The sequence below is a fragment of the Paralichthys olivaceus genome, chromosome 20 (genome assembly GCF_024713975.1).
Source record: "Paralichthys olivaceus isolate ysfri-2021 chromosome 20, ASM2471397v2, whole genome shotgun sequence".
In the NCBI taxonomy this organism is placed as follows: domain Eukaryota; kingdom Metazoa; phylum Chordata; class Actinopteri; order Pleuronectiformes; family Paralichthyidae; genus Paralichthys; species Paralichthys olivaceus.
The window spans coordinates 17822618-17850115 of NC_091112.1; the positions used below are offsets into that span (position 1 = coordinate 17822618).

Here is a 27498-nt window from a genome sequence, read left to right on the forward strand (position 1 = left end):
TCACAGGAAGAAAACCTCTGCTCCACAGCGCTCTATCATTTAAAACTATCCCTGGTCATTCCCCACTCAGAGATATCACAGCAGTCGTTGCCCATCAGTTGTCAGAGTCAAAAAATAACTGCAGCTTTTTGGGATTCAGTATGGATTTACCCTTAAACCTATGACCAATACAATTTGAAACACGTTGGCTTTAGTGACCCCCTTAGTGGTATTATTTTGTCAGCTGTCACCGAGAAACTTGTCACCTGCCACTCCTTAATGTCAGTCGATCAATCAATGTGCATTCTTGTACTCTAAGTGAGTGATGCTCAAACACTCACTGTTACACATGAGATACTCTGGCAACAACTCAACCAACGGGAGCAATTACTTCTTATGTAACAGGAACTTTTCTTATTCTAATATTAACGATTCTGCTGCAGAGGCTGCAGTGATGTTAAAATAGCAACTGGGGCAAAGGTTCATCTGTTCTTATGGCCACACACTGGTGAATATTCTGACTACTCTGCCTGTAAGCCTTAGTATGAAACCTATAGGTTCCCCGGGCAGGACAAGCAGTCTCTCTCTGTAACAAGTCTACCAACTCAGATCAGAATACTTGATGAGTCAGGCCACTGCTATGGAGAAGCCGAACCAGAAGTTCAATAAGACTAGCTGAAAAAGGCCGTCCTAGTTGGATTAGCTCATGAATAACTGTCGAGTAATTTAACAAAGCATGGGCTGCTTTTTTTGAAGTTTGAAAAATAGTGTTATGGGGTAATAGAGTTTGGTCTGTGAGGATTTTAGTCTTGATTTTATTGAAAATCCTAATTGTTTGGAAGGTTCAACTGATGTCAATTGAACCCCAACATTTTACTTGTGTGACACTTTCAAGAATTCTTTTTTCCAAAATAGTTTTTTCCCAATTTGCCTTCACATCAGTGGGGAAACAATGTAAGTCTTGACGGAGCAAGCTAAATGCTTTTTGGCTGAACCAGACAACGTCCAATGCTATATCCCCAAAAGTCCCCAAAAGAGTGATAGTGACAGTTGCTTTCTGTGAATTACCACAAACAGTTTTTATTATCGAACTACTTTTTTCAAAATTGCACCTAGAGACAAATCTTACAACTTTTTTTTGACAAACCTTAACTGTTTCCAATAAAAGAAGATTTGCCAGTAATACCCTGTGAGCTCTCTCTGCATCTACACAGTGAGGCAGTTGTGAAGCCTTTAACTTTAAAAAAGCTGGTAGAGAGAAAGTCATGCGCGGATGTTAAGAATAAACAGCAGAAAAACAACAAAAGATGTGAGTAAAAAGACAAAAGGACGACACAAGGGAAAAAATGTCAAAGATCCCGAACAAGAGAAAATTGGAGGATAAAGGGAGAAGACAAATTGAGCAGATGGGTGAACGAGGGGGGCGGGTGCATTAATCTAAAGTGAGGCAACACAGTGAGAGTAAGAGAGAGCGAAAGAGGTAGAACAATGTCTAAGAGGGTGAACCCTCCAGCGGCACTCATTTCTGGGGTCGCCTCAGCCTTAATCAAGGCTCTGAGGCACCCACGAGCGAGGCACGGCCCCAGAGAAAGCGCCCCTGTAGTCTGCAGAGAGGTGATCAATCAGCGCCGGTGGCTGCCACGCAGATGCTCTGCTGTACCGTAAGTAACACACACACACCGAGAGCGACAGTGATGAATTAGGAAACGCTCAGACAGTTTAGGAGACTCTGACTCTCCTCATCTGCATAATAAACTGTCGCATGATCTCATCTCACTTTGTTCCCCCTTCTTCTCATCTCTGACTTCAGTTTGCTCAATTTTTGAATCTCTGACACTCAGGTTCAGCCAGGTTACCTCAACCGTCAGAAAACACTGGTGTTTCAAAGACCATTTCCGTTTTGTCTTTTACCTTTTGAAGCTTCTTTGACCAAAAACCTATAGGAAAACAATAAGCCGAACATAGTGTGTTTCTTTTAACCTAAAAGCAGTCCCTCAAGTACAGCTTTAACTTGAGCATGAAAAATGTTTGGATGCGCCTTCAGTGGATTCTGGGAACGCTCGCTGTGGTATTTCCCTCTGTCCCTCGCAAGGCACAGAAACTGACGCTTTACCTGCTACTGAAGAACCAGGGCACCTTGAAAATAATGAGATCCTGTTGGCGAGAAGACACTTTCTCATAACATCCCACTCAAGTTTTGTTGACACCCGGCAAGGTCTAAAAACAACTCCTCAACAGCAGAACGAGTGGGAGGAGGAAAATAAAAAGTAATGCATTCACAGTCACACAGCGACTGTGAAACACAAGCACAGCAGCCATGGTATATCAACAGTGTTCCTTTAAGTTTAGTGAGAAGATGACTTGTTATTTGATAGGGTAACTTAGCTTGAAAATTGGTACATGTTGATATTGTGTTTTAACTTCAAAGTTGATAATAGTTGAACATGGTGCATGTTCTTGAATAAATTAGCATTCAATCAAAACATGATTAAAGTACCTTGTCTTGAAGGCTGAATAGGGGGTCACAGCTCATTTTTGCCCCAAGGTGCCCTGGGGCATCCAGACCAGACCAGACCATGCCCTCAATTAAATCACTGCAGGGGCAACTGTGGGCAACTACTGTGAAACAACTTTTCCAGAATGTGTACCCTGTATTTAATTTCCATAGGCTGCTGGTTAACATAGGTGAGTACTACTTTGTCATTTGTATATGTCAATTATATAAAATTGAGATAATGGAGCTACATCAAAACAGCATTTCGGTGCAAACATGAAAACAAAACACTTCAACCTTTTTGCTCTTTCAGAAGAGATTTGTCTTACATCCCGAGGACCACTGTATCTCTATTTCATGTATTGATTTGTTTATTTGTTTTAGTTTGACATTTGGAGTGGTGCAATCTAGGCCAACGGGATCTTGTTTTATTTTTCCCCGCGAAGAAAACTATCCATTCACTTGCTACTTACACGCATTATTTTTTCAGTTCCTTTTTATTTATGAGTGTGTGCCGAAGGGGGACATTATATAGGCTCGGTGCATTATAGACTCTATTAATCACGACCGCATTCTGCGCCCTGAACAGTGACAAAGTTTAAAAAGCTGAGATGAAAAACTGCTGCCACGGCCGAGCTGAGAAGGAAAACAATCTTCAATCTTCCAGGGATTTGGAGAGTAGATCCGATCAGTTCAAGATTCTGAGGACTGCTTCGTATTAGCTGTTATTTTACTACTCCCGCCCACTTCTTTAAATGCACACAGTATGGGAACGCACAAAAACACAGTTTTCTCCAATTATACCAAAGAAATTGACCTTTGGGATTAACACAACAGAGAGAGAGCCTGCCTGAGATTTAATTTTCAGTCCAAGACGTTCCATGAAGTTGAAGAGTGCTTTTAACCCATAAAATGTCCTTCATATAAATGATGCTGCTGATCCACAAACTGTGCTTCGTCATCTACACAGTATAAGAACCGAAAAGCCCCTCCTTCAATTTGTTTTGATAGTGCAGTTCTCATAGGAGTTTCAGAACAGATGCTTTGTTAACAGCTCGCTTTGAGAACTCATCTCTTTTCATTTAACAAGAGAAGGTGAAGTTTCAAAAGTGAAGGGTTTTTTTTCAAAGTGGCAACAAAATAACTGCCACAATAAAACAGAAAGCCAATAATCCAAGTGATCGAGCAGGTGAGCGGAGCTGCAAAAGTACAATTTGGGTTGAATTTCTCTCTCACAAAAAAAAAAAAGAAACTACAAATGTTCCATTTGTTGAGTTTATTGCCTCAAGACAAAGACAGTTTGATGAAATCAGATGGAGCTATGATAGCAGGCTTCTTCTCCTCTCTCTTAGTAGCAACACATTTACATGCAGACATGTTCAGGTGACAGGTCATTGTCAGCAGCAGCCATTATGTTCCCGTGCTGCTGAATTGTGACCTTTTTCATTCCACTACAACTACAAACATTGCCTCAAAATAAAATTATTACAAAGATGAAAAAAGGCCTCTCCAAAGGGCTTCATATGCATTTCACAAGAGACCATTCAAACCACTGAACCAGATATTTGAATGCATCCAAAGATCACTTAACTAAACAGAGCCTTTTTTACCAGCATCAACACTGAGACTAGTATTGTTTTCACCCAGTGATTCTGTGTGTGTGTATCATCATGGCAACATGTGGTGGAGTGGGAACTACTACAGAAGTGGTGTTGAGAACTTTGTCAGGTTTCTGTCTGTCTACAGACTTTGAAGAGGCATGATGAATGCTCCCACCACCTCACACCCCCACCCGACGCCTGAATGGCCGTTTGTTGAGTTGGAATTTTTGTTTTACTTTCCCCAATTACTTTTGTGGTCTTATACAGGACCCTCATCCCAATTAGATTTGGGTGTAGAACAAAGCGAAATGAGGACCTGCAAAAATGTTATACTAATTCATTACAACTTAGAGATATGGCTAATGTAGGATTCAAAGACCACTTGAAGGATAAAATGGCTCTAAAAACTAATTTGTCGTGGAGTGCCGAGAGAAACTTTCCTGACTTTTAATTGCTTTATCGCTCTCATTTTCTCTATCTTTATAGTATTTTTGTGTGACACAGAGAAAGGGAAGGGAGATAGAGCAAGACCTCGATAGCAAAAGCGGGGAAATGCAGGGTGGAGGCGATGCAGTGTTGAGATGTGGATTTCTCTTAGTCTATGTCAGGTCTTTTCAGCCAGGCTTTAGAGTGCTTAGGTTTTGCAGTCCCAAGACGAGGGTGGTTACGGACGATGAAACACAGGATTACAGCCCCCTCTCGTCCAATTAATTTTCTGCCTGTTTGGGGAAATAAAGTCTCTTTATCTCCCCATGCTATCTCTGTGGAAGTCTTCACCCTTTCTGATGGTCGGGGAGTTTCAGATCTAACTCTAGGGAATACTGAATGGTCTGTATTGATGACATGGAGTATAGTTTGTTGCCATTCACCCATTCACACACACAAACATAGAGTACATCTATAGGCAGCACTTCTTTTCTTTGAGGGGCAATTCAGGGTTTGGCATCTTCCCCAAGGACAACTTTGGCATGCAGATGGGAGAGACTGGGATCAAACCGCCGACCTTCTAGTTAAAGGACCCCCTCAGCCACAGCCGCCCCCGAAGAGCAAAATGAAAACCAGTCCACTAACTCCAGCATGGTCTAAATAAGGAGGATTGTTCCACATCCAATTAAAACTATTCAGAACAAATTGCCCAGCTAAGAGTCATCCAAGCTATTTTTAAGAAGCTAAAACACACTTTCCTGAGGAGATTTGGAGGTTTTTATTGACCATCTCAACAACATAGTGCAGTGGTGTGCCAGTCCACTGATTTTATGGGTAAAATTTTGCCTTTTGAAGCATCTCTTTGTTCTCGTTGAGGAATGTGTAGAAAAGCAAAGGTTTACACTTAACTAAGCCCAAGGCGATTCCCAAGGTCACAACCCTCTATTCGTTGTTTCACTCTGGCCTACAGTAAAAAGTGCACTGCAACAACTATGATACAACCAAGCCTGCAGCTCTGGCCAAATCATTGCAACTGTGTGGGCGGCCCAATCAAAGTCTTGCGTTCTTCTCTGTGGAGTTGCAGCCCCCGGTTAAAGACAGCAGCCTGGAACAGCACATCGTGAAGTCTGGATTAGGCTTGCCAAGTGTAGATTCCCTCGCTCACTCCTCTTCTCGGAGAGCAAGTCAGTTCATCTCAGCTTAAAGATGCGTCAGGGGAAAGCCGAGACGACCCCCGTCCACCGTTGAAGCGCTGCATAGGAACCAAAAGGTACCCATGGGTGCACCTCCCAGCATCACTTTGAGCTGTTAGCTTGACTTTAACAGGCACTGTGGGAGCTGTGTGGTAATTCAAAGACAAGCAGGTAAACAAGTCCAAAGACAGAAATCAGAGGTAAGTGTCAAACTGTCACAGGACTGCATGAAAGTTCTATATTAGTAACCCGGGACCTGTGGGTAGATCCGTGCAGCTTTCTAGAAAATACTGCAGTTTGCTGTTGGGATGAGTGAAAAAGTGACAGTAGGCTTAAACCCCACAGTATGTACAATATACTGTAAGTGCAGGAAGTGTTGCGCAACAAATATGTGAACTAATGAGATAATAAATGAATGAGAACAATGTTCTGTTAGAGAAGAAACTTAGAGCAACTGATACACATTAAAAAGGCAAGAGTTAAACATTCAGGAAGTATTTGCATTAAGATGTAGCAGTATTGAAATAGAAGCAGATGAAAAAGGATTGTAGAGCAGTGAAGCTGAATGAAATTCCCGGCCACTATATTTACAGTGCAGTCAATACGGAACAGTAAAAGGTCACCAACTGGGCAGTGCAAAGCTAACACTCTGGCAGTGCTTCAACAGGTTTAAAGGGAAGATAATGATGTCTTTCCATCCCCAGACAGAGCTTTCACATTCGGATGCGAGCGGCTGAGAGTGAAAATGTTTCCTTTTGACATCATCATCTCCACCAGCCTCCAGTCCCAGCCCTCATTTCCCAAGTCGCTCCAGCTTCTTCAAACGCCAAGCAGACAGCGAGGATGTTTAAGAGCACCAATTTAAATTTTAATCCTACAAACTTTCAATTTTACTGTAGCTGATATGTGAAAAAAAAAAAGAAGAGAGATAGCGACAAGCACTCATCAGTTGGCGGCAAGGAAGAGGACGGCGATATAGACGACAAAGAAGAAGAAGCCAATTACCCATGTGGGGAAGCCAACCATGGGAAAGCGGGCTGCCTGTTCTGCGTTCGATAACCCTCCCGTGTCATCCCTCTGTGTCAACCGGACTTTTATCTTTCACTTGGAGGGAAAAAGAGCATCCGCTGCTGCTGCATAGGAAACAACAACAACCTGCAGCCAAAAAGAGAGCAGCGAGCCGCAGATGGGGAGACGAGAATTTAAAGAGTCAGGCAACCACAGGGGCAACTGATATGTAACACATGAGCTGAAAGGAAATGGAGTAGGAAATACTAATGCTCACATGCAGGGATTCATCACTCACAGCACGCTGTCACTACAGACGAGTGTGGAGGAAGAATGTTACAGGCATTGAAACCCAAAGGGCAGTACCATTATACTGGTTTGGCTATGTATCTGCCAACACTGTTCTTTTTCAGTTTATGCAATATGTGTTCAAAATGACATACATGCGTATGCTGCTTGTACCACTTGTCTTAATACGATCAATTCAATAGAGGTTTAATATTAGCATAGAATAATTTAAAATGTAAAAGCTGCAGCCCTGTGCTCTGACTGCAATCACATATCAAGTCTTCTCCTGCTGCATATTTTTGGACAAAGACTACAAACTAATTACAGTTTTCTGTGTTTGCTGCTCTGAACAAAAGGCAAGAGAAGAGAGGGAAAAGAATGTGTTAGCTCAATAATATTAACAGCTCCATAGTAATTAAACCCCCTGACGCGTTGAGCATTCACGTCAATAAATCATTCCAACACTTTGGTGGGAACGTGTACCGGCTGTTTGTAATGTTTGTAGGGGGTGGGCGTGCTGCTGCAGACGACTTAGGCATTAGAAGACCCCAGGAGTTAATTGAAGTTTTTGATAAAACTCATATAAAACCAGTGGGTTTGAAGACTTTCAAGACCTTCACATACCATCTGAAAACCAAAGAAATAAATAATCTTTTCAAAGTTGTTTGCCATGTCCTTGAGATGTCTGCTTTTCATTCACTAGATTCACCTACACATAATGACCCTGACAGCTTTCTGGAGCAAGCCCAGAGCTTAAAAGCACTGAAGAGCAAGGGAAAACAAAAGCTTATTGGAGTGTTTCTGTGGAGATGGTTCAAATGTAAATGAATATCAACAGCACAGCAAATTAGCTGGGACAACCATTTGGAATCAAATTAAACAAGCTTCAAATCATCTCAATCATCAATCTCTTCATCCAAGATTTATACATTGTTCAACACCTTTATTTAGATATCTCAGTAAGTCAGCCCCATCTCCTCTTTGTCAAATATGTTCACAAAGTAACATTGGTACTTTTACATGCATATTTTAGGAGTGCCCATAGCTACAGTCCTTTTGGTCACAAGTCAAATAATCAGAAACCCATAAATTATTGATAAGGACATTCTATGCTGCTCCTCATTGTGGCTGCTGTGATAATTCTAGAGTCCCTATGTCTATGGGATGAGAAAGAATCTGGCTTTCTGACCTAACTGTTGCAGAGAAAGATTATTGCAGTCAATAAACCATTGGTGGTTCCTGTTGTTAGATATTTTAACTCTCATGCTCTCTTGAGGCCAAAGGAAAGACCAGGAGGGCAGAAGCTCTCCTAGTTGTCAAATCTCTTGAAGAAGGGAGGCTTAGGTCATATATACATATCATATATTTACATATATAGCATATGTGCTGTATATGTAGATGTATGTCCATGGTCTTATGTGCATGTCTGTCGATGTTCTGTTCTGTTGAACAACATGACATGTTTGGTGTACATGGATATTAATATTAATATGTTGTTTTGAATACTACATCATTTTCTAATGTTCTTATCTTATATTATATTATATCTAATATTTTCTTATATTAAGACTTGTTTTTTTATTTAGTATTTGCTGTGTTTTACTTAAATCTGTGTTGATGGGGAGACCGAGAGTCTGAGAAATTTCAGTTCCTCGATATGTCTGTGTATGTATGATATGATGTATATGAAATTGATAAAGCTGACTTTGACTTTGATTTTGGGTACATGACATATGAACGTTATATCAAAATGTATTGACCTGGACTGTATCTGTAGGCTGTACACAAGTTCTCATTCTTTTGTCAGCATGAAAACAAAACAACATCAGAACAGTGTTTGTGGAGTAGGTAGGGACTGACCCCACTCTGATGCTCTCCAGAAGGACATAGCAAGTGTCCCCATGAGGTATTATGGGACAGGGCAACACTGATGGGCTCATGGCCAGACATTGGACATGTGAGGGATGCTATCTGATACATCACCCAAAATAAAGAATACGCTGAGTGAGTGTCTGAGGAAATGTGATGCTTGTGTGAAATAAAGACATGCTGCGCTGTGGCCGAACGACCAGAGGCAGCTGGTTCACACAGAGCGGGAGCAGCTGAGAAGACTGAGTCTAACAAGTCTGTATAAATACAAGACGGAGCATCAACCCTGACTTCTTATATGTTGTGATGTTGTCAAATTAATATCCAGATTGGTTTTATTTGATTTCTTACCATGATGAATTACCATGAGAATCAGGCAAACCTATTGAAATCAAAACCTTTGTAAAAAATAAATTTCTGTCCAACTGTAGTCATAGTTAAAACATTAACTGGCCGAATAACATTAGACTATGACTATAAGACACATTGTAGCAGTTTCCATCATGTTTGGGTTCATAGGGTTTACAGAGAACTTCATTTCCATCAGCGATTGATTTTTTTCTAGGACGTCTGGGTATAAAAAGTGCCTCTCTCACTTTTTGTAGTTTTGAAATGTTTGTGTCTGCTCTCTCAGGACCAGCGGTCAGAGACCCTGTGGTCACAGCAGTTGCTCGTCAAAGCAGCTCAGGACTCGACAAAGTTCTTTGAAGGATTTTATACTTTGTTCTGGAGTTCAGTCAGATTCTGTTCTTCTTTTGCTACAGAGCTCCAGAGGTTTTGATCTGGCTGGAAAATATCACTTATTGTGCATTATTTAAATGGTCATTAGTCTCCCACAAGCCTCATCCTGCCTGCACAGAGCTCTAGGCTTTCATTATTACATCAGTTATCAGCCCATTATATGCAAATGACTCATCCTAACTCTGGAACCTATAATATATAATATATCAATTACACTGGCAATGAGATGTTTGCATGAAGGGGATATGGAAATATGTCCTAAAGATAGCCTGCCTGCACCTGAGGGACAATAGAAGAGGAGGAAACGGAGAGAGGGGAGGAAGACTTGAAATTCAGAGGGAGAAAAAACGACATGGGAGAGAGACTTTAGAAACATGGATTGAAAATGGAAGAAAGAAAAATGCAGGAAAAGTAAAATTATGGAAGATTGGGAGAAACAGAGGTCAGCTTTAGTGGACGGGGAAAGGAATACAATCAGCAGCAATATAACCCCAACCATTTCACCATAAAACATTTAATCAAAAATGGAAACAGGAATATTGATTCACTTTCCATATTAAGGACACTTAAATATTAAATACAGTTCAAAACCTAATGCAGTAGTAGTCAAAGCAGAGGGATTCATGGCTCAGGTGTTGTCTGGGTTGGTGGTTTGATTCTCCGCTCCCCCAAACACAGGCTGGTAAGACGAATGGGGAAGCCTGGGATTGGACCGCCACCTTCCTGGTTAAGTAGTATCATGTAAGGTCACATTTTTTTCATTAATGCATGTATACAGAGATATCTGTGGACAGGATATGAAAATGAATGCATAGTAAGCAGCTTAAACTGAGAAAATACAATATGAGCTATTGGCCACAACACATGTAGAGGAAGGCCCTCTCTCAAACTGCCACATAGATCCATTTGCATTTATAAATAACTCCACATCATTGTTACACCTGGAGTAATTTACAATGTGAATATATCAAGCCCTGTTCTTAGATTGCTGTTCAAGTCGTATTCAGATCGACAGCGCACACAAATATTGTTTTATTGAATTGTTGTTTCTGTGGGTACAGGTGTTGTGAGAGAGGAGAGGAGTCCACACAGACTATAGGAGCAGCCTTTTATAATCAGTGGTAGCAATAGAGAGCAGGGGCTGTTTAGGAGCAACGGGACCTGTTTGTAGGAAGAGTCACTTGCAGTGCAACGTGCTGATAATACCAGGTATTAAAAGCTCAAGCAGACATTGAAGGTCATAGGCAAGGCTAATAAATAATGCAAATCTACTCTAAATGCCTTTCATAAACTGGAGAGAGCTTAGAGAGGGTGTCGTGATTGACCCGCTTGTTAGCACAGAGCTCAAGAGCCACATTAGCAGGCACTGAAACTGCCACCTGAAGCAAAAATGAAAGTTTTCTGAGGACATAAGGAGTAGATTTTAGGTAAGGCTTAATGTGGCCTGCTGGCGGGCAGCCATTTTGGATGTCCTTAGAACATGGACACCTGTAGTGAACTTCTGTCATAGCTGTAAAAATGTTTGATTTGTTTTTTTTTATTTCAAACTATTTAATCAATGACACATCATAAAACATGTCTGCATGCTTTGCTACAAACCTTTAAGCTGGCAAACCGTTCATCTACATTGAATTTTAATTGGAAGGTAACATTTGATTATGTCCAGAAATGAAGCCAAAGTATCCAAACGCTGCCATCTTGCACATTTGAAGCCAGATTTTGCACAGTAGCCATGAGGGATGGATAGTAAGGTCCTGCCAATACAAGCGCTCGACCTGAGTCAGTCTCAGGCCTCAATCATGATGTTTAACCCCGTTTTTATAGCAACAAATAATTGCTTAAAACCAGACTTACTGGAAAAATGAACACTAGAACATAAATCACTATGTTAACAAATCTTTGAGAAAAAATGATTTGACTTTTTATTTTGGCTCATGTCCCATGCATTAACATGAAGGAGGCAGGATTTATGACCTACTCTGCAGCCAGCCACCAGGTGGCAATTAAGACTATTTGGCTTCACTTTTGGGCACACAGTCATGTTGTCCATCTTTATATAGTTTATGAGATATAATAATGTGATTTGCCTTTCCAGATATTAAAAAACAATATCAGATGCAAATGATCATTTAAATGTAAAGTATAGAGATGTTGTGGATATTTCACACTCCTCTATGTGCAAGTCCTGACAAAATGTTGCTGCCTGTCGCTCGAGTGACGTAACCAGTGTCACACCGGCCTCTATTTACAGGCCTGTCATTACAATCATGTTCACTACAAAGGGACGGTCACATTATCATCACACATGCTGCTGAGATTGAGTGATCCGCTTGTAGAGAGGACAAAATTGGCACCTTGACTTAAAATGCCAATTACTGAACACGAAATGGTGTTAAATGAAAAAATAAAAAGATGGGAAAATAAAATAAACATTGAGCACATAGTTGAGATAGTCTAAAATTGTCAAAGTGCACAGAGGTGCAACAACTATTTAAGACTCAGAATAAAATGAATCTTTGTTATCAGTTACTTCTACGAAGACAATAGTGAATCAGATGGCACCTGCCTGATCACATCTCTGTCTCGCTGCATAATAATCCAATCAACAAGCACTGTCAACATCATTTCTATCGTACTTGTGCAGGTTGATTCACGAGGATAAAAGCGTGCGTTTACTCCTTGATGACAGCTGATGCACACAATGTGTGGCGCGCCCAGGTTTGAGCTGTAGGAACACGACTTTTTAGATGGCTTTGTTATCATCAGTCTTCTTCTGCAGCAAAGTGCAATTTCACTGTTTGTCCTGAGCCGTTATCATTCAATGTGTCACAAGAGGATAAGAGAGCAACAGGCAGTAAAAGTTCCACATGAAAAATTCTGGTTACTTCGCCTAAAAAGTGGAAAATGCTCCATCACTCGCCTTCGACCTTATCAATCCTGAATCACCCCTTGTGTGCAGAAACATCTGTTTGTCTCCACGACACATCGCCTTTCCCCCTTCACTATATTTTTTTTCCAACAGCTTTTCATTTCTCGAGTCTGTCTGTGGTCTGCTTTGTGTATTTAGTAGGCTCAGTCAGTCTCCCCCAAGATACACACAGATGGTTGATGTCCTCCCAGTAACTTTCCGATTAAAGGAAGTAAATTTAAAACCTCAGAGGAACTGCAATGAAAGGTGTTACTTCAAAAAAAAAAAAAAAAGATTCACAGTATTAATCTGTATCGTCAGCAACATTCTCAACTCTGATGGTGTGTGTGACACTCAATGTAAAATCTGATGCCAAGTTCATAAAAGCAGAATGTGCAGTTATGAATATGTTGAAATGTTCTTTTATAGAAGCAGCAACATATCTGTAAAGCCTCAATAAAAGCAAGTAGAAAAATAAACTACTGCCACTGTTTAGAAGTTGTTGCCAGAGTTAAGATACCCGATTTCAACCAATGCACGTGAGTGTCTCTTTGTAGCCACTATATGTTACACCTCTAAAACCATACAATGAAGATATTACCACTTGTTTCAACATTGCTTGTTGTTTGACCAACTTTACACTCGGATTACACAGCCCGCATCTTGTTGACTACACTTTTAAAGGGCTCTGAGATCAGAGGTTGCCTGCAAATTCTGCAGACTGCCTCCCAATATAGGCGGAATTGTGTGTTTTTTTCCAGCTCCTTCCAAAATGCACGCAGCTGGTTAAAAATGTTTCAAAGATAACATTCGGTTTGTTTTATGTTCCGATGCTAATGTAAATAAAGGAATAGTTTGGGAAAATATGATTATTTTCTTTCACTGGGCCTGAGATGAGAGGATCAATACCGCATGTCTGAGCACTAAATAAGAAGCTGGAGCCACGTGGCCATTAGTTTAACTTGGCATAAAGGAGCCAAAGGAAAGAGCTTGGCTCTGTCCAAAGTTTTTTAAGAAAAACTTGCCTACACGTGCCTTTAAAGACTTAAAACTGCTGCATCAACCTTGTTCTTACATTTCTTTTCATGTGTGAAATAAACCAATGTGATAGAAACCGTGTTGATTAGTGAGCTGGCACGTGAGTTTTTGCACAGAGCAGAAAGACCAGAAGCAGAAAAAGCAGCTTCCCTGGCTCTCTCCAGACGGTTCAGAAACAGGTGAGACGTATCCATTCTAGTCATCAAACTTTTGGAAAGAAAAAACAAACAAATAAGTGTATCTTCAAATTACCCCATCAACCTTGATCCTTCTCCAAAAAGGTTTTGCTGTGCAACTAATTAAGAGTCCTTCTTCATAAGAGGTGCTTGTCGGGTCTGTGCAAACATGGGTCCTATTAGGCATCTGAACAAATGATCAAAGCTGTTATTCCGTTGAGGAGAGTGTCACAGGAGCTAATGGCTGTTTTTCTCCGCAGTAGATACGATAATGTATAAGCACATGATTGGTTCTGAATAGGCCCTTCAGCAGTATATAGTCTTTACTGTACCTCCGCCAATAACACGCTCTCCACTGCTGACGATTTAAATAAGTCATGAGATCAAGAGAAACTGCTCTCTGTTCTGTTAAATGTGCCATTTAAATGCAAAGAGTCATTCTGCTGCTTCTAGTTGGTTTTTCTACTCCGGGCCGTGGATCACCAAAGCCTGCAGCCGCAGCGTTCAGGAGAAAACCAGTGGAGTGGGGACAGGTAGGAGGGTGGAGGAAAGACACCGTAAAATGTTTGAAGTTGTGCTTCGAAAATGAGCATCATGTTTAAAACCCCATGAGGGGCGTTTCAAGGGGGGAGAGCCTCACAAGTTTGGTTTTGATTTACTTCCACTTTGCCGAGCTTTGTGCATTTTGGAGTGCAGAAATAGCATTAATGGCTCAAAGGTGATTTATGCTGGACCGAAGCTGCCAGTAACGATGCCTTCTTTTCTGAGAGCCACATGACATTTGCATTCCATCTCTGTTTGAAATGGCAGGTCTGAGGGCTTTGAAGAAATCTAAAAGCAGACGTTGTCACTTGGCATTGGTGATGGTGCCTGTGCTGCTCTTTTGAAATGTGAATAGGTTGATAATCTCCTCTGCACCAAAATCCGTGTTTTCCCCCAAATTCTAAGTAGCTGCATATGGAAAAGAAATAAACATTGCCTTTGTTTTGGAAGTTGAAATGTATTCAACCATTAAACTATCTGCAAAAATACCAACAGTTAATTAGTATACTGCTGTTTAAAGGACTCTTCGAATAGCCTCTCTCACAAAGTTAATGTGGAGCAGTAGAAACATTGCACTTTACGCATGTGGCTGGACTTTGACACACTGAAAATCAAATATACAAATATGATGCATAAAAATGTAGAACATAAAGCCATTTCCAATCGATGCATACAGAGGATAAAGCTAAATGGCCATCAACCATGGACTTAAATTCCCCAGGGTGAATTTAAGTTTGCATTTGTGAGACACGTTGTAATGAGTGTCAGGGAGGAGGTGCAAAGAAACTAAAAGCAGTTCTAACAAAGAAAGTCATTCATTTGAACGTGTTTGAAACCGACCAGACGACCAAAGTCATCGAGGAGATGAAAGCTGGTAAATATATGGGTTAAACATGCAGGCACATAATGCCAACCCAGTGTTTCAAACCGTCTTGGACCAATACGTAGAGTCAAGCGCTGGGGCGTCTCTACGTCATGGCATTTATATATATTTAAAAAGATTAACACTAATCAAAGGTGGGTGGCCCCTCGCCACCAGGCACCGCTTGTGAGAGGGTATCTGAAAAGCTGAGCTCGTTTTAAAATCTATGCTGGAAAATACGTCCCCTCTCCTCTCACACACACACACACACACACACACACACACACACACCGTGTGATCCGCTGGCTGAGACAGCCGCATGTGCTGCCGGTTCGAAAGGCTCTGGACCACCGTGCTCAGAGTTCAGCCCCAGCTGTCTCGGCACAGTGCCGGCGGTTCAAACAGCTCCGAACGACCGTGGTTTTGGTCGGCAGGAAGCTCCGAAGGCTAGGAGCCACTACTTTAAACAACAATTCTATCAAAAAAGTGTGTGCACAGCTACTGGAGTCAAACCTCATAGCTAGAGACGTAGATAACTTATCTTTAATAAGCCAATTGGTGTGTCGCGTGTGTGTGTGGGAGGGGGTTCAAAGCATTTTTTTTCCAGGGAGAGACACTGCTGCCAAAACGTAGGGGTGAAGTTACACTTTAAATGCCAGCCACCTTTATTTAGAAAACAAAACACAAATACATGTCTCAGCCACTGCAGCCTCCGAGCATGTTGGTGAGCGGGACACATCAGACAGCCTCCTGTCGTTCCCAGAGCGCCTGTTTCCAGAGCATGTACCTGTCGCCTTTACCTCATGCACCATCCTCGCCTTCCGCCTCTATACACCAAAGCCTCTGAGATGTTAGCGGTCTCTAAGGAACACCCCACAGTATAACTGACTTGAATTTAATTCATTCTTTCTTTGAAGAGTCCTCTGAGGTTCAATTTAATTCTTTAATTTAATTTAATTTAACTCTGATGAAATCTCCTTCAGCGGCCCCTGACTCTGCTTTGTTTGATCCAGTTTTACCATCAAAAGAACAGCAGCAGCACTGTCCATCATGCACAGCAATCATGTCTGCTTCCCCGCATAGCTCCAGACACTGAGCCTTGACACCTCACACGCTGCATCACAACGCTGATAAGCAGGCTGGAAGATTGAGAAGAGACACTATCATGGATGAAGAAGAAAAAACTGCAAAGCTGAAGGGTGTAACATGTTTCTTTTTAGCTGCAATGTTTCATGTCATTGGTATTCCACTGGCTGGTGGGCGCAAATCAATACTATCGAGCTGCTGCTGCCCAATAAACTCAGTTGTTGTCTCAATTGCAGTCTCTTTAACGCCTCAGAAAGAATTTAAAGCCCTTGGGAAAATTCAGGGTAAAATGTATATTTGCAGTGTTACCTCTCGAGTCCTCTTGGAAAACGCTGACCTTGAATGTCGCTCCTGAGCAGCCGGATGAACCAGTGGCTTGGAGAGATGGATTATTCTTCAGTGATGTATGGAAAGATAAGACATCAAGATGACTTCACGGGTAAAGTCATATTTCTGCCCTAATGATGACGGCGTGTTTTCTTACAACTTGACAGCAAATCAATTACACTTCCTGAATTTCACATTGATGCGATGTTAGATATAGAAACATGCATGCAATATGAGAGCAGGCCTTTGGATCCCTTTGTTCTTATGGAACCTTAACAGGCAAGATTGGGTTCAGTTATTTGTCTCGCTAGGTTCTGTGCTTATCAGGTGCACGGGTAAGAACATATTAGTTGATATCAGGTTCTGTGAATTACAGTAAGTCACGATAGGAAGAGTGAACATCCTCCAAAGAACTGAATAGGGACGCATGATGTTGTGTGAGTTGACTGTGAATCTGTGTTAAATGGTTTCCATGGCGTCTTAATGGGTTAAATCACAGAAAACTGCCACCAAGCCTCTGTCCTTTTTATGATCATTTTATTTAACTATGTCATAATGTTTTTTGTTGATTTTATAAATCTATAGTTTGGCTTTAAAATAGAATCCTGTCTTTTATTTCAGGATTAATTTAAAATAATGAACCTATAGTGGCTCTCTCAACTTTAAAGTCCTAAAGTAGACTTTAAAGTTGCACCCACTAAAATATGTCAAAGAGACAGAAGAAGATTGGAGCTAATGTCAATGCAGCCATAACTACTCGTCCTTAACACAGCCTATGGTTTATATATGACCTCCATAAGAGGTTCTACGACACATTTCTCTGATGATGGGAGCGTCATATGTCAAAGCTTCCGCTCTTATCCAGCAGCATCTGAGAGGAACGTTCAAGTCACTGGAGCATGTGCTCATCCCGCCTGAAATCGACCTTCTCTAATGGACAAAAAAAAAAAAAGATGAAAAGCGGTCTTTGTGGCACTGCCGGCCCCCAAGGACCACCAGGAAGTGTAATCAGCAATGACCCATGCTAGACTCCACCAATCCCAGGGAGTTGCTTAACATACCCAGGCCGCCTCAAGGGAGCTGCGCCCGAACAGCGGAACAAGCACTTGACAACAGCGAATAAATTATAGAACCCCCGACGTCTGTCAGCTTCTTGAATCGCCGCGGTTTACACGATGCAGCAGCCTATAACCCTCTCAGATGTGCACCTGCACAGCAAATTCCTAAGAGTAAAATACCATTTTCGATAAACATATATGACAAATGTCTGTGCAGATTGGAGGCAGGCCACCTGTGTAGATGCATGAGAAACTTGAAGAGAAAAGCAGCCAGGGACTGAATGTGGGTAAAACAAGCTGTCAGGAGGCTGATGACTGGAACAGGGTCCAAGGTAATAAGATTGTTTGGCATAAATCACAGAGGAAACCTGGTGAGCATGCAGACGTAGGCTGTAAGTCCATTTCGGCATCCATTAACATTCAGCTGGAGTGGATATAAAGCATGTTCGCACTTTACTCCAAGAAATATGAGGAAGAGCCTGCTGTGATTACGAGTGAGAGTGGGTAAATTTCACCACCAGCACACTGCTGCAGTGTGCTGGTGTAATCACTGTTAGTCAGCGGACTGAGTGATCGTTTTTTCTGTGTTCCTTACATCATGTGCTAAAACTTTCCACTATTGATGGAGAGGAGGAGACGTACAGGCTCAGATGGGTGGAATATAATTACATTTATAGTCTGAAAAGATTGGTTGGCTGGCAGAAAATTAATCTACACTTATTCTGATAATCCATGTTGATTATATATATATATATATATATATATATATGTGTGTGTGTGTGTGTGTGTTTGTGCGTGTGTGTGTGTAATTTCTTTCATCATATTTTGTATGTATGATGGACTTGGATTTTGACAGACCCTTTAAACGCTGTGATGGCGGACACGTTAGCAAAGAGTTGCGTATTTACATGTCTCGGAGACGCGGAGCAACATCAGCATTCATGTTGCGTTCTGTTTCTGGCTACCTGACACTTGTAACTCCAGGGAAATACCTGGCTGTTTAGCTGCTAAACGCTCCTCTGTGTTCGCCTGGCTCTTCTCTTCACTTTGTGAGTCTGCTGCTTGGTGCTGGGCAGGTTTGAAGAGTTTGTGTTTCCATCCCAATGGAAGAAAACAAATGGCCACATGTGGGAGCAGAACAAAGTGTGAGGACAACTCTGATACCAATACAGATGTTGATGTGAACATCCTGCTCACAGAACCCAACAGTGCTGTTCATTACGAGGTCTGAGTTGGTCTCCATCTCTTTAGGGGATCTCCATCTCTGTCTCTTTAGCTGATAAATGTTCCACTATGTTCACTAACTGCTCCCTTAACCAAAAACAATGAGTCGCTGTAAAACAGTAGAGCTGAGGGATCGCTGTGTAATACTTCTCTTTGCGTTTTTTTTAACACAGACATTCGATTTATTTGCAGGATTCAGAGCTGACACGATGCCACTAACACAAGCTGTTCAGCACAGATCTGGTCACCTGGGACTGGGCAAAAACGACATCAGTTTAAAAGTTTCTTATCAGTCGATATCGATAATTATTACAATAAATGTGACAATATTATTTCACTTAAGTGTAAAGGCAGATTTTTGTTCCTGAGTGAAGGTTGTAGTTTTAAACCTTTCTAAATAAGCAAATCTGAAGTAGATCAGTTGAGTGTTATATGTGCTTACATGACAAATAAGCAAGATATATATATATAGGACTTATATTGCTATTGATGACAATTATATAGTGATAATAATTTTTTTATTGCCCAGCCCTACTGTCACCTTCAGCTTGAGTTGAGACTGACCTCTGAGATGAAAAGGCTCCAGCATTCTGCTCCACATCAATTCACCTCTTATTCTTTGCACCAAAGGGCATCTTGGGTAATTCTTTCATAAGTGAACGGCTCTCAATAAAGGTGTGAAAGCAGGCTAAATAAATGTGGAGGGACATTAATACAGATGAATGCACCCCTGTCCGCTTCACATTGTGCATATTGTATTGGAAGACAAAACCCCGAAACACAGTCAATTTGTCAAACAACTCAGCGGAAGGTGATGAAGTTCAGAGCCTCCCTCAGGCAACATCCCCAACAGCCCCCATTTCTCTTTTCAATAGCTGCATGGCCAAGCAAATGTGTAGTTTGTTTTTTTCCTTCTGTTCAGCAGCAGTCAGCGTTTGTTACTTATAAATTATGAGTTAGTCGGGAGGCGAAATCCAATCACAAATGCATCTCTTGAGATGCATGTGAGATGCACTGTTGAGCTAGGTGAGGGGAAGGTGGACTGCGATCTGTCTCTGCTGCGTCTCAACAAAGTAATACCGAGTCATGTATCTGGATATACGTTTGTGACTGAGTGGACAGATAGAAATCTGTACCTTCATCAAAAACATCTTTCAGAGCACTGGCACGTCCTTACTCAAAACCAATTATCACAATTATCCGGACAACTCTGACAGGATTTTCAGATTTGAGATGTGGATTTGAGTTTCCCCTCCGGTAACTGACAGAATGCTGCACAAACAGTCCCATTCAGACAGTCCCATTCAGTTTGCTGTGCAGTCCTTTTAATTAAACGTGTCATTATTTTATTCCAAACACTCACAAACACTCCCATAATGAACCGTCTGAAAAACAGCACAGCACATAAAAGCTGCGGCAAGCCTGCTTTATAGTAGACTGGAGGGTTATTGTGTCTGTGTTGTGTTTGGTACCCAAACAGCATTGTTTATAACTCTATTTCTAGACTAGCTGGTAAATATCTCCAGACACCCAGTGCTTCCGTTGCTTTGTTTTCTTTTACACAATATTTATTTCCAAATGCCTGCTTCAGGAACCTGACTGCACAATACAGCACATTGACTCAGTCCAGATGAGCTTATTGGAAAGTAAACCTTCATCTTGAAGATTATTGTACTTAGAGCAGGTCAGGCTGGTAATAAGATAAATGATATTCTGTTAGAAAAATACCAACATTCCATTCCATGTGGTGGAAAATACTGTGAAAGTAAAAGCTATTTAACAATTTACACAGTTTTTTTTTGTCAAAAAAGATGAAAAACTTAGACGTGATCATCATCACAGATGGCAAACAAAAGCAATTAGGTCTGTTGTTCATAGATTGTATTTCCTTCTTCATGCTTCTATTTTATTTTTGACATTCAGAGATTAAAATCCGAGCATGTGACACATTTTTGTCGTCACATGAGAGTAACCCATTAATAATTTATGACACTTCTTGCAGACAATAAATGCAGCTTTACCCAAAATAAATAGCATTCACTGCATAAATCAAGTAAAACAAACTGACCATAAAGACATGTTGAAAACCATAAAGACACATAAGCTTCGTGCAGTTTAGTGCAGCTCAAAGCGATTCAGGAAAAGACAATATCACCTGCTTCCTAAACCGCTGAAAGGGATCAGCTGGTTAGATTGTGCACAACAGGGGGTATTTTTGAGGCACACTCAAATTGGTATAATGACGCAGACTTCCACTGATTTCTCCTTGAAGGGATTCATGGTGTTGTTTGACATGTAAACACAAATCTATGAAATGAGTTGAGTGGACGATTTCAAAAAAAGAGTTCCAGCCTTCCTGACGTTCAAACCTCCACACTCCTGAATCAGTGTGCGGAGTCTGCGTACTTGTATGATTAGCAGCCTCTGAAAGCTATTGTCGACAGGACTGACCTAAATGCCTCAAAGCTTTGACGACTACTGCTGCCAGGGTAATGGACATCGTGGGACAGTGACATGTGACCGTGTGACAGGCTTACAAGTGACGACTGCTCTCGCAACTTGTTGAAACAGTCAAGCGTCTGGACACATTGGTTTTGCTGTCACACAACTGAAAGCGGGTTGACTTTATCGTAGGAGGCTCATGTCAAAGCTCCATGTACACTGACAACGGACTGCAGACTTTTATTTTCTATCCCTTAGTTTGTTCTCATGGGCTATGACTGTAATTTGATGTGATTACTACGCATTTTGAAGACATTTTGATTTTTTTCTATATAGAAGACAACTTGTTTTGTGCTCCCAACAAAGCCAGGTCTGTCATTTGTTATTTTTGCTTCGGCTAAAGTCTGAGAATATGGAAATAAAGGCAGACAGAGATTCCTCTATGCATCAGTAGGATCTGGAGCTATTTATCCATAACTTACACTCCACTGTAGCAGTGCTGACTCTTTTAGATTTTATCATTTAATGTTTCATTAAATTTTATCCAATTTTTTTCTAGGCTCTATACTTTTAAATCCATTTTATATGTATTTTTAAACTGTCTTGTCTTTTATATCTAGTCTATATTCTTTTTATGTCTAATGTAAAGCACAGTGAATTGCCTTGCTGCTGTACAAATAAACGTCCCTCGTCTTTAGTGCTCACTAACACAGCCCTTTGTAATGTTTGATAATGGATCTTTCCCAATCCCACCTTGTGATACATGTCAGTTTCATCAAGGACTTTTTATTTTCCTGATGAGGCACTGCCTCTGCAAAATAAACATAGCGGAAACCCTGCACGTGCCACATTTGCCTTTGCATCCTAACTGTTTCTGCAGAAACCGTGGGGCACACTACGGAGTGTCGGGTATAGTCAACTATAGAACATGTGTTCATTTCCACCTGCTACTTTTCACAAATGAGAGCAGTCCAGGGTGACGCACGGTCCACAACGGGTCTGTACTGAGCTGCTCCCCTGCAGCATGTGTGCGTCACATGCCACTCTCACCGGCACATAGACTACAGCTGCATGGTCAGTCAGGGGCCTTGGATTCTGCGCTACCAGTGACGTGGGTAACAGCGTTAACTGTGACGTATATTGGAGCCTACCTCTGAGAAGATCTGGGGTCGTGTGTGGCCAGTTGTAGGTCCTGATGAGCTGCCAGTCAAAGTCGTCCTCCTGGCCCTGTCGGTATTCACACAAGCCAGGGTCAGAGTCCTCATCAAAAGTGCAGCCAGCTACAGAGGGGAAAGAGAAAAATATGTTATTAAAGGTAAAACATGTGAAGATGTCTAGAAATTAGTGAACTATATTTGCTATCAGGAAAAACGTGGGCAGCAAACTCCTCATAGCCGGTACGAGAGAAATGATTAGTCAGTTACATCACCACAGGCTCACTGTTAATACACCAACTAGTGAAGAATGCTTCCAGCTCTCAACTACATTACGGCTAATGGTTGGCACTGGGTGGGCACCATGGACTGTCCATCTCGTCCATTCCCTCAACATCCGCCACCATTTGGTACAATTAGTCCTGTGGTGAGAAAATGACACAACAGCCACAGGTCACACAGATCGCCAGAGATAATGGGGCAGCGGTGCCAGAGCAGCGAGTAGGGGGGCTCTTCAGCTGATGGAGGACAACAACAGCCGGTGACCCAACCCTCTAATGGTTGCATTCGCTCTATTCTGCCATTACCGCACCAAACAGGGTCTTTTAGAGCCACCAGTTAGGCTGTCAAACTGGGGGTGGTGGGGTTTATGTGGGCGGGGGTGTGCGTGGGGGGGGGGGTGTTGTTTTAATGGTCAGAAACCGCAGGCACACTTCATTAAAGCTGGAAATGAATTGAAAAACTGTAGTGTAAGGCACATGCTCCATTACTCAACAGTTCTTTCTGATTCAAATATTATATTCTTCACGGATTCACCTTTTGATCATTGTCTCCACTAATCTATCAATCATTTGGTCCATCAAACGACAGAAAATATGAAAAAGCAGCCATCACTGTTTCCCCAGAGCACCCATCACATCACTCGTCCTGTCAAAGCCACAAGACTTTACAAAGGTATAAAAATGGAAAAGAACAGACTTTCTAGGGTCGAGAAGCTGGAGCCAGCAAATGTTTGCTTGATTAATGGATTAATAACTGATCGGTTATTTCATAGGTTTGGACTTCACTTGTCCAGTTATGACGGTGCCATGATCTGAAGAGGTATACAATGACCTTGGAGTGAAGCTTAAACTGAATTTTTCACAGTAGACATTTTGAGTTTCTGCCAATAACAGCACTGCTTTCTGCTGCGCAACCATATGAGAAATGTGTATTTCTCTGCTCCTCAAGTCTGTGGATCTGAATAATCTGGGATTGACTGAGAAAGAGTTGAGAAAATTAAGAGTCACATTTGGGAGATTTTTTTTTTTTTTTGAAACCCTACTTTGATGACTACAAACATTCCAGAACTGGTTTGACTGATGGTGAAAGCTACAAATATGGAATATACGTCCTTCAATGCATTTCGCACAAATGTTTATTTCTGCTTTTTCGGCCAGTACAGTCAAACTCTGCCCAAGCAGGAAAAGCAAAAAAACAATGTGACCAGTGCTGCTACAGAACAAAATGAGTCTCCTGGGATTCAAAAAGAAAGTGTGATTTGTACAGATCCACCCGCCCAGAGAAAAACATGGGACCTGCTGCCCGAGGGTGGACTCAGGAATAATGGTGCAGGGATGCAGGGGGAGCTGCTCATCTATAAGAAACACACTGAGGCACGGGTCTGTCACCAATCCGCTGAACTGGCCATTGCTCAGTCTGGCCGTGGCTCGGACGACAGGCCTCCCGGTCTTCTATCTAACTCCAAACGCCCTGAGCCCTCTGTGGTCTAGGACCCTCCTTCACTCTCAGATCGTATTAAGGCTTGGCAGCAGTGCGGCTGCTGTTAAAGAGCTTCTCTGACTCAATGCCAGCTTAATTGTGTCCCATTTGGCCTACTCCCCCAATGTCGCCTTTTGTGTTTTGTTGAGAAGCTCCATCTGTTTTCTTTTGTCAATGTAAAACTTTTGAGTCTGAAGAAATATTGTTTGTTACAATAAACTCCTGAGACGGCTAATTTTGGACAAACACTTGGGCTGTTCCTGCTGACAAACAAATATCACCAGCACACCACCAGTGAACACCAGCCTCCCGCCGCCGCCGCCCCATTGCTCTTCCCCTCCGCCTGCAGCCAAAGCAAGCATTTCCGGGTGTGTAAGCAGATCAGAGTTTTAATTGCCTCCTGTGTGAGTGCTGCTTGTTGTGCTGCACCGTGCCCGGTTATCTGAGGATGAGCGTGGTGGAGCAGGGCCCGCGGTGAAGGCCTGACTTTCATCGAGAGCCCTCCAGCTCCAGGAAGAAATGTCACCATCAGACACATTTCACTGATTCCCCTCATTAAGACTCATCCTTCCCAGCCTCCTTTGCTTTTAGCGCACGCGTTGCTCTCAGTGCCCAAATGAGCTGCTTTGGCAGCAGGAGGGCAAGCCCATGTAATTAGAAAAGCCACATGCATTTTGTGTGTGTGTGTGTGTGTGTGTGTGTGTGTGTGTGAAAAAAATGTGCATTAAAAGTGTGAGTGGCTATTTGCTGTTTTGATGTTTACTTAAAAAGGAATAAAATTATAGTGAATCTGTCAGTGTCATACAAGATAAAGCTGTAATGACATTGAGAATGAATTATTTGTGAGCATCACAGCAACAGGGTCTTCAGCTGACGTGGGGCTCAGATTACTTGAATAGTCACTAGAATGAGAAAGAAAGCAGGTTTTTTGAATGTTAATTGCTTATTAGGGGTGATAGCGTGGTCCTCGAGCAACGGGCCACCGCGCAGAGGCAGAGCAGCAACAACACCTGGAGACGTGGCCATGATAACTTATGTGAGCTGCTGTCACAGCTGACAAGTTCCTCAGAAGGAGAACAAAGAGGGAAAAATAAATAAATGTGCAAGAACGACACGCCATCCTCTTTGAAAGGTAGGAAAGGTAATTTGCAGAACAAGACCCGAGTCTGTCGTAAGATGCCACGACTGGAATTTGTTATCTGTGTTTGGCTCATGCTCTTTAAGTTCAACACACCCTCAGGTCTGTGCCCGGGAAAGAAAAAGTTACTCTGTCACACGTCTTCTCTTTTGTGCCCCTCTATTGTTAAAAGCATATAAAAAGAGACTTTCCAAATACAGCTTCATTTTCAAGTCAAACACCAGTCCTAAATCAGCTGCACTGTTTCATCAAATTCCACATAAGCATGCATGAAGTGTTTTTCCTGACTAATCTTATATAATTTTGTATAAATCCTGTGGGGAGATTTAGCTGGCAAAGTCTGCACGAGGCAGCAAAGAATCTCATTAATGCAGCTCAGTGATGGTCTGAACACTGTTCCAGAGGTTTCCTCATGATATGTCTGAGGGGAAAATCCAATATTAGTCATTTTTCTAACTTAAGTAAAAATGCTCAAATTCTAAGTATGGGGCTGGTGCTCTGTTCACTTTCTAATTGTTTCTACTTTGCATTTTTGATGCACTGTTTGTGATTCTCAGCTCCTCTTACAGTGAAATTACAACTGTGCAGGTGCCACAGTGAGGGAGAGAGAGAGAGAAAGTGTGTGTGTGTGTGTGCGTGTGTGTGTGTGTGTGTGTGTGTGTGTGTGTGTGTGTGTGTGATGCATGTAATTCCTCTGTGAGTGTGCCTATTCCAAACTGTCACACTATGCTGATATGTTGCATCATTAGCATAAACACAACAACACACACACAACACTTTGGGGTATTTTCACTGGAGTTGTTGCCAGTAATAAATATTTGAGGGATCACCAGCCTTAAAGATATTGAATATGCAGCATTTCCAGCAGCTTACACCACATTAACCTTAACAACTATAGATTTTTACTTCCTTTTTCTGCATTTTCCTTTCTACGTTTCTGCAGCCACCACAGTGGAGGTGAATCGAGCTCTGTTGGTTCTGATTTCTTTGAAACTATTTCATTGTAATTAGACTTACAGCTCAGATTTATGTGGATTATCCAAAGTATAAAGGGGCACTGTTTCTGGAGTGGAAATTCATGCCAAATGCAATTAGCAATGAATGAAGCACCTAAATAAAGTATTCCATTCACCTCCATTGCAATAAAATGTACTTAAAACCTGGAATAAAACTAAAACTATCTGCGGTGACATACAACTTGTGTCTATGGGTAAATGTCTTTGTCTTTTGGGTGAACTAAGCATAGACAGGTGCCTTCTGTAACCAGTCAGTGGTTTCAAACCTCTGGGTCCATACGAGATGTTAATTAAATCCTATTAGCAGTGTTTGTGCAGGATCAAAGTCAGGAGGTAGCAGGAAGAGCATAACTCTGCTGCACAAAGTGGCTGTGAGGCAGCCAGAGGAGGCCCTGGAGGGAGATTAATGGGAGAAGGTGTAGACCGGCCTTAAGTGCTTGTGATGGACCCCGGGTACTACTGTCCAACCTCGCTCGCTTCTACAGTGAACACCACGACCCTGACTAATAGCCAGCACAGCAGGCGCATCATAAATACGTTGTGATGGAGAGGGAGGAAAACACAAGCCTCTTACGTTGCATTTATCATGGAGAGGGAGAAATAAATTAGAGGGGCGAGACAGCGACGGTGGGCGGGGTGGAGGGCCCTCGAACGGGAGAAGGAGAGAGAAAGAGCACAGCTAAAGAGGGGCGGGGATAATGAGGACAAATCACACATAGTGTGGGGTATGTATAACAAGAGGATTCTGGGGGGAAACAAGTTTTTTTCCCCTTTGTCTCCAAAGGCTTTACAATATAAAACACCGGGAGGTAATCAAAGAAGTCTGGGATGAGGATGGGTTTCTATTGATCACACTGTTCCAGTGCAGTTCTCAGATGGGCTTAAATCATCTACACTCAGATTTAACAAGGACATTCATTCGTAATTACTCTTACAGGGATAACAATGATTACTCAGGGCAGGAAACTGCTTGAATGAAAGGCTACCAGTCTCAAAGATCAGCTCTCACGACTCATGTGAAGAACATGAACCCTAAATTCTACTGCACCTTCCTCTCTGCTGGTCACTGCTCTTTTCTCCTCTTATGTTTCAGCAGAAATGTCTTTCTTTCCTCCTTCAGCTGAAGTTCAGGAGCACCTTTTTCTTTGCAAATGTGCATCGCTCTC

General features: G+C 41.9%; 1 protein-coding gene across 4 annotated transcripts in view; it reads right to left on the reverse strand.

The window, feature by feature from the left end:
• Positions 1–27498, reverse strand: part of ptprua (protein tyrosine phosphatase receptor type Ua) — a 195127-nt gene that overhangs the window by 118678 nt on the left and 48951 nt on the right. For all 4 annotated transcript variants that reach the window (XM_069516379.1, XM_020090779.2, XM_069516378.1 and 1 more), the window contains exon 2: positions 22415–22543. In XM_069516379.1, the coding sequence (XP_069372480.1) occupies positions 22415–22543 (129 nt within the window). The remainder of the gene's footprint in view (positions 1–22414; positions 22544–27498) is intronic.